Genomic DNA, 12,874 nt, shown 5'->3' on the forward strand with positions numbered 1-12,874 from the left:
ACTTTATAAATCACTTGTCAGATTGTCATCCCATAGCAGGTTTCTCCACTTAACTAATAAGAAACGTAAGCCGATGATAAATTGCTTATTAAAGTGTTAAGAAAGCCCCCTCTCGCTGCTGGCACTGCTTCACTCCACCACGCCGTATATTAATCCAGCGCTGTACATCCCAGCGGACATTCCCAGCAGTTCCCTGTCCTACTTTCCCAGACCAAGCAGAAGTAGTTACAGAACAGGGGTGGGACAACGGCTAAATCATTTATTGAATGTGTCTCTGTGGGATACTATGGTACAACTGAACTTTAAAATGTACGGCCATCAAATTAAGTCACAGGAAGTGGACTTTCTGGTGAATCAGTAGGCATGGTATTAGGATAAATGGCCTGGAAATGCAGTAAATAAAAAATTTGTTAAAATATTAATGCGAAACCTGTGCATTTAAATTTAGTCATTTAGCAGATGCTTTTATCCAAAGATTTTAGGGAGCATTAAGTCATACAGGAGCAATAATACAATAAGTGCCAAAACAAAATAACTGGTTTCAACAAAAGCTAGACCTGTTGAGAGAAAGAGTATATGCAACTCTTTTTTCTGTTGAACACAAAAGAAGATATTTTGAGAAATGTCTCAGTGGTTTTGTGTCCATACAATGGAAGTTTATGGGTGGCAATATTGTTTAGTTACCATCATTTTTCAAAATATCTTCTTCTGCAGCAGAAATACACTACGTTCTTAAAGAATAAAAATTATTTAGATTAATAACTGTATGTATTAATTCTATCTGCTGGATTTGTTTCATGTCAGGCATTCTGTTAACACACTGTCCCTATTATAAACAATATAACAAGATCCACAGGCATCTGAAGCAGATACTATTGTGACAGTGGGGGGGTAATAGTGTTGAGCAGGTTTGGACCAGCCGAGCTGAACACTAACAGAAGGAGGTGCAGAAAGCTGCTGGACGGATGGGATTTCTCCCTGTTATCCAACTGAAAATTGTTTGCTCTCCCACCGGTTATCCATCGCCCCATAAGGAGTGACTTATAAATAGGTGATTTTGCTTTCTTGCTGCAACACAAGATGCATTTTGCTTCACTTAGCAGCTGAACACAATGCATTTGGACATCTCTCTCTCTCTGCCGTTCGATAGCAACAAGATGTATAATGGTTTTGTGTAAGGCAAAGGGTGCATTGCCTTTTCTTTAAATGCCTCGGGCAGCGTCTTCAAACTCTTTAAAAATGCATGAAGTGAAATCCCCACTTAAGATGTGAAAAACTGAAAATAAAATAAAAATATATAAAAAATATATTATATACTGTATATTCGACCACATGTACTTTTTTATGAAATTTTGTGCTTCAGTTCAGGGGCTCCCAAAGGCCGCGAGGGTGGGGTCACAAGATGATTTCCAGAAATATTTTTTTTATTTTTAGCAATAGTGTATTTATAGAATAAGTGTAACAAAATATATAAATATCAGTTATGTTAAAAATAAAACGATGCAAATAAAAAGCCATCAGCCTTTGGAATTTCCTTCCCCTCAATAGTGACCTCTGAGGTGATAAAATCACATTAGCAGCCACATTAGTTTAGGTGTAGCAAGTCAATTTATAATACCACGGTAAAACATTCCCATATGTGCACACAGATTATTTTTCAGGCTTTAAATTTAGGATATTTTTATTTGTCAAAATAAATGTTGGTTAATATCGACCAACGCAGGGAAGACTGCAAAGGAGGGCAGAGAAGCGCTGCAGTAAGGCTTTCGTCTTCAGGTAGTCTACGAAAAGGGGCTGTGTTTGCATAAAGAGGACATCCATCATCAGCACTCGAATCAGTTTGATGAAATGTGACCATCTGTAATAATAGTTCATGGTTTATGTATAACAACAAGTAAAATAATGAGTAATGACTGTAAAGTCATATTATGTTAGCCTGTGTTCTTTTGTGCTGTCATGCGCTTGTTTGGATAGACCAAATAAGTGCATGTGCACAGTTGCGCACAATGTTTGTTTACTACACCCACCTCCGAGAATAGTGGGGGTCTCGAGTCCCTGGCCCTGTTATTTTGGGGGTTGAGGGCTGAAACTTTTGGGAAACCCCTGCTTAAGTATTTAGAAAAAAAACAGACAAACCCCCCCTTAAAAAAAGAAACAAATATTATGCTAAATGGGATAACAATTTATAATAAGAAGAATAATTTTTATGATTATTAACGTTAATATTAAATGGCATTTTGCTAATGGTTTGATATATATAGACTATAAACACTGTATATATTGACACACTGAATAATATTATATTATATAATAGAATTAATACAATATATTATAATATAACATAATATGACATGATAATGAATCCATATCAACCAACATAATTAATATCCAGTGACAGAAACAAGCAAGAGCCGTTGTAAGCTTATCGTAGTTTATAATATACTCATCCCCATAATCATTATTATTCATAGATCTCTTTACAGTTATAATCTTTTGGAAGGAAAAGATGCATCTCGTGTTCTCTGTCCAAGATTGTCTTTAAAGTTTGCATCCAGAGGTCCTTGTAAAGTGCACATTTCTTATATCCCATTGTGAGAATGTATTGAGTCCTCCATCTGCTCATCAGTTCCTCACGTTGTATTACTCTTGTCAGTTTTTCTTTAGAAAACAAAGGCTTTGTACAAGGAATGAATTTTCAGGCCTCCTGAATGACAATGTGCGGGATAATCTCACATACACGTATAGATGCAGACCAAGACTGAACACCTCAGCTCATTTGCTTGAGCATTTGTAAAGCATGTGACATCAAACATATTTCCGATCAGATGAGCCCGACTGGACATTCATAAGTTTGCCATCTGTAGTTTTATAAGGCCTTGTTCAGACAGACAGCACAAATTAGTTTTTCTTTAACATAGAACAATAGTAACACAAAAAAATGATGAAAGATACAGTAATATCTGTGGCTGTGTTTAAATAAACTCTTTCCCCATAGTCAACAACGTGGCATTTGTTTTTAAGCAAATGGTGAATAAGTGAGAAGTCAAAGAACATTTGCATGCGTACAATATGCTGCTATTTGTGGCAGTAGAAAATATTATGAAAAATGTTTTTGTGCTGATGCTTAAGTCATTGTTATGGCAATCATTGTATAGTTGGGTTCAAACACTTCTACAGCATTTGGCGTTTATATCATTTGATACATTTTCAAAATAACGGCACAATATTTAGCTTGAAAAATACCTTCTATGAGTAAAGGAGTGTTCACACTAAACAATAACTACAACTGTATTAGCATCCACACAAACAGACAAAACCATGTTTGAACTGTGCTTATATGAATTATGCTCATATGTTGAAATAACGTTGTTACAACGTTGTAATAAAGTGTATTCTATGGTTGCGTGCCGTAGTGTCCTATTTTAAATTTTATTTAGATTGTTCATGTTTAATCGTTCATCAAATGGAAATAAATTGCTTTAAAGTTATCGCCTTTGGTGTGAACAGATCTTCACTGAGTGTTTTCAGTCAGTCAAAGAGATGAGATTTTAACAACAAATCAGATTTGTGCGCAGTGTGAACAAGGCCTAACTTTCATCATGAAATAGCTGCTCTTTTGCAAGCTGTTCACTCTCTCTCAATTCACTAACCCAACAAGTAGTGAAATCATTTTCTTTTGCTCTTAAATGTGGTCTGTTCATCTATCGTTTTTTTCATTCGTCCACCCATAAATGTCATTATATACACTGTATATCCATATTGCATGTACATGTTTATAGCAAATGAGGGCTCGTCCGTTTTTTTATCCAAAAACATGTGTGAACAGCAAAGTCTGCAAGGACATTCAGTTAAATATTGATTATATATAAAGGCTTGGTTTGATTGCTGATACATGTATATATACCGCAGTAATCAATAGGCAAAGCTTCTATGATAATTACAGTTCGTTTTTTTCCCTGTATTTGTGCTTAACGTATATGAAGTATACCGGTACTACAGTACATTTAGATTTGGATATGGACAAAGGACATCATTGCAGCTGTAAATTTCCCGCTATTAAGAAACTGCGTAACATGGAGGCGTTTTATAAAGCTATAGCTAGTGTAAAGACAACAAAGAAAGCATTGAAATTCTTTAAAAGTACTGTCACAAAGCTGTGTTTGTATATAGACATTAGAGAAAATCCCGAAAGTATTACAAATGTACATACCGACTGTCATAGTGAACATATTAAAAACAATATATTCACAGTTTCAGACAGAACGAGGCAGCTATGGAGATGCTATTAAATACCATATTTTGAGAGCATCAGTTAGACGTATTTCTCTGTTAAACTCGTACTCAATTTCAGACATCTTATTAAGAATCTCTTTTTCCTCTAGGATAAGACAATTGTATGCCCTGGCAGTAAAAAAGCGCTTGTCCAATTACTTGCATACCATCCTTTGCATGAACATTCTTTAACAACAGGGCTTCGATGCATGTATTCAACAACACGCCATAGACATTAATAAAGTCTGTGTTCCTGAGGTGGTTGACAAGCATCCTCAGAGTCCTGTATGTTATATGGGTATAGAGTCCTAAAAGGCAGAATGCAGCAGTATTAGTTGAAAAGGGATGAAGATGAAAAAATATCATTCTGAACTTATACAAATTTATAACATTTTAGCCGCACCAACTGTTTTGTGATGATTTGATGCCTTAAAATGACAAATAAGTGTTAAAGTCAACATGAAATTTCTCAATGCTGATTCCTGGTCTTACTGTGTAAAAACTATTAGTGCAGTTTATTACTTAAGGCCAGTAAAAACTTGTGATCATATTTTATCAGAATATAATAAACGGGTAATTCCAGTGTTCTGGTTTAAAATGGCTTAAGGATGATGATTCATGTTGACTTTAACAACTCATAAAAAAAACATTTACAAGAACGTGGTCATATTCTCATGAGTTAATGTGTAATGTGTCATGTGCAAAAACAGTTAGGAAAAGCGGCACTTCCATTAAGGCCAAACATAAAGGGTTGAGATGCGAAATGTCACTCACTTTTCCTGGTCTGTGAGACATACCTACAATAAGCGGGTGAAAGTAGTCAGCAGGGCATGTGTCTTAACCTCAACCCTGAATGAATTTACGGAAAGGGTAAGCATCTTGTAACTTGGATGGGCTATATTTGGAAAAGGTAGAGTGAACAGAGCACCACATTCTTGGGTATGGCGGCGCTTCATGTATTGTACTCTAGTATGACACGCTGTCAGTAATATTGGACCACTCCATAATATGAGGCCAATATAACAGCAAAGAAAGTGATGAGATCTACCATTCATTTTGTTTACATTCGCCATTCTACTAACAGTATGGATCAAGTATTGACTGCACAGGTCCTGAACCACAAAGTTTCCTGCTTTTATATACAACTTTACACAGCCCATGAAATAATTTCACAAAAGCAATGTTCTTTTCTGTGCTGACATCCTGTTTGAAGAAATAATAAGTTGGGGCAAGACATGTTAATGACTTATTTTATTTTAAGACACAATGCCTGATCACCATTTGCTACTTGCTGTTGCTGGTCGTTAGCAAGGGACATCATGGAGGTCCATGATTACAATTACTGGCAGTTTGACTGTGCATACAGTATAATAAAAAGTCACTTTTTTAGTTTAGTTTATTTGTTTAGTTCACACCTTTTGGAAAATTGGGCAAAGATCAACTATAAAAAATGATAAATATAAATTTATAAATTTATCTTGAATTATTTTCTCAAAATGCCTGAATGGCCAATAATGAGTAAACGTGCTTTTTGACTGAATAATAATAGGCGTTCTTGGCATGAGGGGGAGGGGACTTTTGTTGGCCTAAACTGGTAGGATCCTGTGCAGAACGCCAGGGCCTCAATATTTTGGTCCATTTTTCCAGAAAATACATTTTAAATATGTATATATATTTGAAACAAAATGGGTATGCTACCATATGTATGGCTTGAAAGCTGACACGATGCTAGGGCTGTCACGATATCTACGTTTCCCAACACGGTTAACGTGGCCAAAATCTTTGCAGGTGCAATTGTATCACGGTATCTATCAGAATATCTTTTTTTTCAATAAATGATGTAACCAGTCAAATCCATCTTTAATTTTGTGATTGTCTTTTTTTGGGCAAAGACTCACACAAATTTACGGAGGCAGAGAAAGAGTTCGCAACCATTTTGACTCTTAAGGCAGTTTACAATAGGTGTGGAATCAACATGGTATCGATAACCGTGGGGGGGGGGGGGGGGGTATATCGTGAATAATGGCAATACTGCCAAATTGTGACACCCTAGTTTATACTTTTACTGTCATTACACATACACCAACATTGTAACGATGTAATCCAGAAGGCAACCCATTCATTAGAATCCCATATTATTAGATTAGACAAATGAAACTGAGTTTAGTTGAAACTAAATTAGTTAGAAATTAGATTTCTCCCGTATCTAAATGTGGTGCTTTGAACAACTCGTCCTAATCGGTACAACTTGCTCTCTATCCATAGATCAATGAACCAGTAGAATTGACCAATCGTCATGGTGTTTGACCCCGAAAGTGGGCACTAACTAATGTATTAGCCAACTAACATTAAAAACCTTAGAAAAAGAGGGATTTTTAATATTGCACGTACTGTTAATCTTACAGAGAAAAATTATTTTGTTTGATAAAGATATGAATACTTATTACTAGTTTCATGTGTAAGCATTATTCTTACTACATGCATGCTATGAGGAGTGTGTACCAGACATGCATCACAGAAGTAGTAGTATTTCCTATCACTATTACAAGCGTAACTTTCACACAACTTTCATTTCAATGCTCCAGCATTATATTATGAGCAGGATACACCATGGAATGGCACTTAAATGAAAATACGAACATAAAAATGCATCACACAGTGGCAGTGAATTGTATCTTTGGTGACCTGACTTAGTGAGCTAGTGCTTTGCTGTTGTTGGTTGCTATGTCTCAGTATAAATAACTACACTCCTGCAACCATCATCAGTGCTTGTAGGGTTAGATCCTTTCTCACACACATGGAATGCTATGAAGTCTTACTTTGCTGGGAACAATAAGTGACGGGAAAAATGACACAATGGCGGAAAGCTGGTCATGCGGCACAATGGAATGAAGAAGTTGGAAACCAAGTGTACGTCGGTTTACTCTTGACATGGAACACATAGAGAAATCTTAGCACGCTGGCAGAGAAAGAAATGTCATACAGAAAACAGGCCTTGTAATGGCCATTGCAGGTCTCCGAGGTTGGTCGTGTATCTATTTCTCCGTCAGAAGATGGAATGTAAAATGTCTATAGGTACCGCACACGATATGTTTCTGTTGCTGGCAGGACAGGCAAAGTGTGTGCTTTCGCAGAGAAATACATCCTCCTTTGTTATTCCTCTCAGGTACATGTTCTCTATTATATGCCACTGATCAATTGGAGTGACAAAATTGCTGTTTTGACCAGGTACAAACTCAGGTTGCACTACACATAGGTTGGCAGTAAATGGGGGAATGGGGGTCAGGATTTGGTCCCTCTATGCTACACTTGTATCTATTGGTTAGGCTACTGTTTGGCTACTGTTGCAAGCAGAACGACCACTGGAACAGTCACACAGATAAGACAGACTCCATGCAGACACTGAACACAGGGATGCGGAACAAGCCCCCGCACCAGTCAAGTTATCCACAACTGGTGGAGGAGCGAGAAGGACATGGGATGGAATGATGAACCGTTCTTCATCATTGATCCTTCACTCAAACTGACTTCTTTCAGTACTCCTGTCACGAAACACTCGAGTTGGGCCTCTGAAGTCTTCAAAACTAGGGTGTGTAATTCCCTACTCAAAGCTCTTCTTTCTACCTCCTATGGAAAGGCAATTCGAAGTTACACATCTGTAAGCATTTTGGTGATGTTAACGTAGTTGGTGTTGGTAAGGGTGCAGTTGCCGGTCTTGATGTTCTCCTCTCGGAAATCCTCAGTGCTGTTGTTAACGACCTCTTGGATTTCCATGTAGTCGGATTTGCTCATTGTTGACCCGCTGCGGCTCTTTTTCAGGTCCTCTGAGGAATCTATCTTAGGGACGCTGGTCACGTTGAGGTACTGCGCCTGCTCTTCACCTTCGGTCTCTCTGTGGTAGAAGTAGTTGAAGTTTGAGACTATGACGGGCACGGGCAAGGCGATGGTCAGCACACCGGCGATAGCGCACAGGGATCCTACGATTTTGCCCCCGATGGTAGTTGGAACCATGTCACCGTACCCCACTGTCGTCATGGACACAACTGCCCACCAGAAGGCGTCAGGGATGCTTACAAACTGCGAGTCTGGCTCGTCTGCTTCTGCAAAGTAGACAGCGCTAGAAAACAGGATGACTCCGATGAAGAGGAAGAAGATGAGTAGCCCAAGCTCCCTCATGCTGGCCTTGAGCGTTTGGCCGAGGATTTGCAGGCCTTTCGAGTGCCGAGAAAGTTTGAAGATCCTGAAGACTCTTACTAATCTGATCACCCTCAATATGGCAAGTGACATAGCTTGCTGTCCTTGTTGACCGTCCTCTGGCTTCTCCGCTAGCTCAGTGCCCAAGGTGATAAAGTAAGGTATTATAGCCACAATATCAATGATGTTCATTATATTGACAAAGAAGCCTGCTTTACTGGGACACGCAAAGAACCGCACCAAGAACTCAAAGGAGAACCAAATGATGCAAAGGGTTTCCAGGATGAAGAAAGGGTCAGTAAAGTAGGTGGAGGTGTAGTAAATTGTTGAGTTGGAATTGCTTGTGTAAGCTTTTTGAATCTCCATTTCCTCACTGCGAAAAATGGGAAGCGTCTCCAGGCAAAAGCTGACTATAGATATTAGAATGACCATGACCGAAATGATGGCGATAATCCTGGCGGGCCCTGAACTTTCAGGGTACTCGAACAGCAGCCAGACCTGCCTCTGAAACTCATTTTCCGGCAGTAGCTTTTCCTCCTCCTTGATAAATCCTTCGTCCTCTCTAAATATCTCAATAGCTTCCTCCCCGAGCTCGTAAAAACGTATCTCCTCTGAAAAAATATCCAAAGTCACATTGACGGGCCTTCGCAGCCTGCCGCCCGATTGGTAGTAGTAAAGAATGGCATCGAAACTTGGGCGGTTCCTGTCAAAAAAGTACTCGTTCCTCAGAGGGTCAAAATAGCGCATTCGCTTTTTGGGGTCCCCGAGCAGCGTCTCTGGGAACTGAGAAAGTGTTTTGAGCTGTGTCTCAAACCGCAGGCCGGAGATATTAATGACCACCCTTTCGCAACACTCATGGTCCGTTTCCGGGTCATACGTGTCCTGTGGCTGAACAGGAAGAGCTGCGGCTTCATCGACTGGGTCGCCCGTGGCAACAGTCATGCTGTGAATGAATGCAACCTGCAATTTGTGGTCAGGATGCTACGATGGGGCCTCTGGAAAACTTTGTGGGGAAAAGTAAGGAAATTGTGGGTTTCTTCTCACTCGATGACACCTCTCACATGCACTTGAACCCAGGAAACACTGAAATGAAACAGAAGAAAGTTCTTAAAATAAATAGTTTTTTTTTTCATTTCAATACTGTTATCCAGTGTGCTTGCATAATATGCATTTATTCTATCCTGCTGTGTCAGGCAGGAGATTATTCAATTTTTTTGTCTAAAATGTACCAATATTAAAATATTAAACTACTCATACACCATTAATTGCTGTTAAAATCAGCCAGCAGATATCTAAGGACTGCAGAGACCCCAAGTTCTACATCTATGAGGAAAACAACAGAATTCTGAAAACAGGGCTTCTAAAACATCAATCAATCAAGTCAGCCTGACCACTTTACACATTGTATTTGCTTTTATCCACCAAGTAGATCTATACTTGCCATGGCAAGACTATATCATGCCTCTTAGGATCCAATTATGTACTGTAAATCTAATAAAGCCTGAGTGCACTTAAATCATAATTGAATATTCCCGAACCTACCCAAATGCATTATCACCAAGACAGCATGACTTCTCTTTGCCTGAGAAAAGTTGAAGCGATGCAACAATGTTTGCCTTTTTTCCACCCATAAACAGATAAATATATATTAGATTTGCAACTGTATTTAAACATAGACCTTCTATACAAACATATCAATATTATGCCCGAACTGTGAACTAAATCATAAATCTTACAAAAATCAATTATTATACTATAATAACCATACTTACCATTTTAAAGTAAACATTATAGCAACTAAATATTCATGGTCTTACCAAAATACCTATAGTAAAACTATGGTATCTGTGGTAAAACTTTGGTAATACCAATGATATCTATCTGTCATAAGAGGCAGTTCACTTTCTGCATTTTCTTTTGCATTGCTTGTATTTAAAAAACACACAAATACATCTGAGTGTGTAGTACAATTTAAAAACAACTTCATTACAAGATCCTTTCAAGAAGTCAGCAACCTAATGAAACGAACTAAATAGTTTACGCAAGCTTACCTGCAAGAAGGACTCCTCAAAGCGCCAGGGAAATTATTTGTCAGATCGTTTTGTTGACGCGACATCAGCAGAAGTAACAAAAGTCTCGTTTCCAGGGTCACTTGAGTCTTTTAGCTGGCGTTTATAACAGGTACCGCAATGATCCAGGTCCTCCACCCGCCCGCTGCACCAGAGCTGCTGCGCTGGACTTGGATATATCCAACCGCGTCGCAGCCTTCAGGACGACCGGATAACATACAGATGCATGTCTCAAAGAAATGGGGACATCACCCCTAGGGCGTTATTTTGAAAGAGCATCCCATTGCAACGGTCCAAAGATGCTCCGGTCAGCAAAAAACGACTCCCCCTGTGTCCTCATAAGATGTGACGTTTTCTGCAACAGCAGGAGTGTTGTCTCGATTTAATTCAGAGATCTGTAAAGAAACAGGGCAGCTGGTTGCGCTGGGCGTCGCCACAAACATGCTCACATCAGACCAGATAGTAACATTTAACACATGAGACTGAGAGAAATTGCCTGAATACGCGTTAGGCGGCCAAATTGATGCTCTGATGAGTGGCAACATCTTGTTGTTGAGAAAACGTGCCCATCTCATCTAATGGGTACAAATGCATAGAGCATCATGTTTTAAATGTCCTCATTCATGCCTTTTATATTTTTTCCCTAGCGCAAAGACAGCGTCCCTTAACGTGTTATTCAATCGCGGTTTTGTGATTTTTTGGACACATATTCACATCCCAGGCTCATGCACCCATGAAAAACACACCACTCCGGCTGTGTTCAGTGATTTAAAGCCTACCAAGCAAGCGCGAGGTGTCTGCAGTGACATGCTTCGCAATCGGTTCCAGGTGGATCAAAGCATGCCATGCAATTCTCAGCTTTAAAAGGCATTCAAACGGCATTTACGCATGCATTTAAAATAAAGAAGTCAACCTTCCCAAGTTGTTTTCAAGATGCACGCATCCGGAAAATGTCCATCAAAATATGCACAGGGGTTCCTCGTGCGCTTATTTGCGCTGGCTCCGTTCATTTTAGGGAGTGGCGCGAGCGAGTGAGCAATTTCTCATCAATGTCCAACTTTTCGTCTTTTACTGATATTGATGCTGTAAGAGCGAGCGGTTTCGGCTGCAGTTGTGCACTGCCGCGCATACAAAGAGCTGCGCTGATGCTCACCACTCCTTACTGTTATACAGCGAGCGTGGGCAAATTAAAGGGGACGCACCTCCACTGAGCATCTATACAGCTGCCTCGACAATATAGTCCCGCTCTGAGCAACACGTCTTATATATATATATATATATATATATATATATATATGTAGGTATGCATATCATTCTTAAATATTATGGTATTGTATATTATTAGTAAATACTTATAATTTGTTTGCATTAAAGCTCCCAACTCTTTTTTGATTAAACATGAACAAAAACGTTATTGAGTTAGCACACATAGAATCAGTGTTTACAACTGTTTCCTTACCTTACCCTAATCGCTATGCTTATAACAATGAATTTGAATTTGAGCTGTCTGGTACGATTTTGCAAGAAATGTCAATTTATGTTTCGAACAGAGATGGGGATAGTGAAGCAAAAGACATGGATGTGACATAGTATTTGAACAGCAATGAATGTGCCTCAATTGTCTTCCAAAGAGTGGATTTATGAAAGTAGTCACATAGACGTAACCTCACAATTACCCAAGTTTAGTCATTATACCTCCTCTGCAGGTTATGACATGACTGATGGAGTGAGTATAATTAACATCTCTATTTCTTATAGTGGCCTTACTTGCAATCTAATGACTCTATCCATCTTTGCTTCTCCAGCCGCTCACTTTCTGTAAACTGTAAAAATTGGATTTCAAGCATTGATGTAATACAATAAGAGCAAAGTCTTATAGAAAGCTTTCTGGTGGCAGTAATAGCATTTTCAATCTGGCTCTGGCGATCCCATTTCATTACAAAAGCTTACACATACACTGCCAAACCATTGACAGGTCTCGAATACTTTCAATACATGTGATAAAACTTGTTTGGCATGGTTGCTGTAAGACCAATATAAGTCTTCAACTATTCATAAGGCGGAATGAGGAATGGGCAGCGTGAAGTTACTGTGGGTATTGGGGAGGTGCCGAGGTCCCTCCGGAGACTGTCGTTCTGTTTGTCCAAGAGAAGAGAGAGAGAGAGAGAGAGAGAGAGAGGGAGGGAGGGAGGGAGGGAGGGAGGAAAAACCGTGCGTGCCTGCGTGTGCAAGCATAGAGAACAATCGCCAATGAATGTTTACAAAAAGAGTACAATAAACATCATGTGACAAATGAAACCGAATCATCTTCACTTATTGATGCCATTGGATTGATGTGA

At 39.1% G+C, this 12,874-nt stretch overlaps 1 protein-coding gene across 2 annotated transcripts; it reads right to left on the bottom strand.

The window, feature by feature from the left end:
* Positions 1-2,440: 2,440 nt before the first annotated feature.
* Positions 2,441-11,625, bottom strand: kcna2b (potassium voltage-gated channel, shaker-related subfamily, member 2b). Of its 2 annotated transcripts, XM_056733720.1 has the most exons (3): positions 11,449-11,625; positions 10,518-10,930; positions 2,441-9,549 (listed from the first exon to the last, which is right to left on the bottom strand). In XM_056733720.1, exon 3 carries the CDS (start codon positions 9,406-9,408, stop codon positions 7,921-7,923), a length of 1,488 nt encoding a protein of 495 aa, XP_056589698.1. In that variant the 5' UTR covers positions 9,409-9,549; positions 10,518-10,930; positions 11,449-11,625; the 3' UTR covers positions 2,441-7,920. The 2 variants fall into 2 exon arrangements, with proteins under 2 accessions (XP_056589698.1, XP_056589699.1); XM_056733721.1 differs by lacking the exons at positions 10,518-10,930; positions 11,449-11,625 and adding an exon at positions 10,009-10,083.
* Between the last annotated feature and the right edge of the window lie 1,249 nt (positions 11,626-12,874).

Source organism: Triplophysa dalaica, chromosome 20, assembly GCF_015846415.1.
Source record: "Triplophysa dalaica isolate WHDGS20190420 chromosome 20, ASM1584641v1, whole genome shotgun sequence".
NCBI classification, from domain to species: Eukaryota; Metazoa; Chordata; class Actinopteri; order Cypriniformes; family Nemacheilidae; genus Triplophysa; species Triplophysa dalaica.